Source organism: Halyomorpha halys, unplaced genomic scaffold, assembly GCF_000696795.3.
Source record: "Halyomorpha halys isolate HHAL.00 unplaced genomic scaffold, Hhal_1.1 Scaffold654.1, whole genome shotgun sequence".
Lineage (NCBI taxonomy): Eukaryota > Metazoa > Arthropoda > Insecta > Hemiptera > Pentatomidae > Halyomorpha > Halyomorpha halys.
The window spans coordinates 454601-457328 of NW_027108478.1; the positions used below are offsets into that span (position 1 = coordinate 454601).

The following is a 2728-nucleotide window of genomic DNA, read 5'->3' on the forward strand; positions in this document are numbered from 1 at the left end:
TATATATTATTCCTGTTATATTTATAACAGATAAAAGTTATTAACAGACCACAAAGATAAAAGTTATTTAGGTGGGTCATATGGTCTTCAATACAGGTATTTATTTTCTTAGAGCACCAAAGATAGTCTGGAGAGGGCCACTCAACCTCACATTGCTGCAAACCATGGTCTCTATGGTGCAGTGGTGAGCTATTAATCATTTTATAACCAATTCCTTTTGATGCCAATCCTGTCCACCAACTTATGTTCAAATATTCGGTCCTTTATAATATTTTTTAAAATACTTTTTCCACCCTGATGGGATGTTATCTAATCATATTGAACTTAAGAAGCTATTAATGCACTTTCCCTCCCCCTATAATTATAACATAAGTGTCTATTAATTTTTATGTTTTTACATATATTTCTTATTTTTTAATAGATTACACACCAAGAGGATTAGGAAAGAACAATTCTTCAATACTTTCAAATCCTCCTTCTCCAGCAAAGAGACTAAAACTGGATAATGATTTCTAGTTTGAATCATACTGTAATTCTGTATAAAATGTTGAATGATGTATTGTGAAGGACAAATTTTGTACCAGTGTACAATTATCTCAAGATTAAAATTTATCACAGCTAGATTGTTTTAGAATAGCTGCCTATTTATATCATGGTTTAAGCAAGTATTCTTGCATGTTCGTTATTTGAATTAATTATTTTTATGATCGATCTAAAGTTGGTGGGTTTATACCTTTTGTTAATATTTGTGTTCTTTTATATTTTATTTATTTTGAGGACCTGAAAACATCCTTCTTTCTGGAAAAAAAAAAAAGTTATTTCCAAAATTGTTTATAATTTTATTCATTTCTCCTCTCATCATTTTTAGCATACTTCTTTTGTGTACAATATATTAATATTTAGCTTCTCAACTATTTACTTTGACCATAGCAATGGAAATTGCATCATCTAATTTGACATTTCATTTTATAATTATGAACAAAAAATTAATAATAACTAAATATTGTAAATTATTAAAAAAAAATTCTGTTTAGTTTCTCGACTATTCTCTTTGATAATAGCAATGTAAGTTGATGTCTAATCTGATGTTTCATTTTATATTTCTGTAAAAATTTATGATGAGTGATAATTGTGAATTATGAAAAACAAATTCTATTTAGTTTTTGACTTGTTCCTTTTAAAATACCTATGGAAGTTGCATCTAATTTTATGATTATTAAAAAAAATTTAATGAGTAAAATAATAAAAACAAAATGATTACTATTATTCTAGAAATTATTTTTATTTATAAAATTTTATTGTCATGTATGAATGATTGTTGAAATTACATCTTTTTTTTTTACACATCATTTTAAGATAACCTTAACTTGTCGATCATTGTGAAAAAGTGGGTTGATCTGATTAATTGATTAAGATCTTTGATAGATCCTAAATTTTGTTGTTTTTAAATTTAATAATTATTTTTAATTAACAAACTTTAAATTCAGCATTTATTAGCCAAAATTGTTTGATAAAATCATAAGTTTTGATTTTGTTCTTTATGTGAGATGACTCACGAAATTGCATATTGAAAGTGTTATTCTTAAATCGTTGTCAGAATATTTTTTTTAAATCACATCAAATAATTGTAATAAGATTTTTTTTTTTTCTCCAGAAATCATGGGTTTTGTATTAGACATTAGTATTCCCATATTTTTGTATTTAAATTGTATATACTGCTAAGTGCAATTCTATTTACGAAGTATATAGACATACATATCTTATCATATATTTAGGTTTATCTGTTTGTTTTTTTTTAATTTGCTGTTACCGTTGGGTTATGTTTAGATTAACCAACTTATTGTATGTTGTGACTTTTCTTTTGTGGTCACCATTTACTTGCTGTTAGTTCTTGACATTTTTAAAAATGTAATTTTGTTTATATCTATTATTATGAAAGTTTTTTGTATATACATAAATAAATAATATATATATATTATTTTTTTTAATTGTAAATGTTTTAAAAATGTGATCTACTGTACGTATAAAATATTTTTATTTAAAAAAAAAAATGTCAGCAAATGAAGCCTGTAAAACTATTTTTAATAACTTTTAAATTAAAACATTTTTAAGAGATATAAAATAATGTGAATATAGACATTTCTAAAAAGCCTTTCCTTGTTATTTTAAAGCTATCAACTCCTTTATACCATAAAATTGGTCTAGTTATTTAATAGTAAATACTGTAAATAACCCACAAAAATAAGCCATGTTTGTCAATGTTAATATTTTTATTATGATAGGCTCCTGTGGTTTGTATTGCTAGCCTGTTAAGTGAAAACCTTTTTTAAAGAATATCTAGTTTTAGAGTTGGGCATTAGCTAGCTAATATTTAGTTAACTAAGGTGCAAACTAATATTTATAAATAGTTGACAGTATGATATATATGAAGAAGATGGTCAGGGTTGCGGTAAAAATAAGACAATAAATAGTTGAAAACTATTTTGTTCTTTTTCGACTTTAACCCTGACCATCTTCTTCATATTTAAATAGCTAAATAGTTGTCAGAATTAGTTCCCCTTAAAAATTGGAACTAATTTAGTTATTGACTGTTAGCTACCGCTAAATCTTACCATTAAATTAGTTTATCGAGGTGGGCTATTTTCTTAATTATTCTGCTTGTCCAGAAGGCCTCGACAATGCGTGCTCAGTTAATAAAGGTAAGTTAGTTGACAAGAAAGATGACTAG

The 2728-nt window shown here is 25.6% G+C and overlaps 1 protein-coding gene across 2 annotated transcripts in view; it reads left to right on the forward strand.

Annotated features, from left to right (window-relative positions):
- The window catches only part of Hcf (Host cell factor), a 49222-nt gene extending 48483 nt beyond the window's left edge, over positions 1 to 739 (forward strand). For both annotated transcript variants that reach the window (XM_014427533.3, XM_024360219.2), the window contains exon 20: positions 422 to 739. In XM_014427533.3, the coding sequence (XP_014283019.1) occupies positions 422 to 516 (95 nt within the window). In that variant the 3' untranslated portion in view covers positions 517 to 739. The remainder of the gene's footprint in view (positions 1 to 421) is intronic.
- Positions 740 to 2728: the final 1989 nt, after the last annotated feature.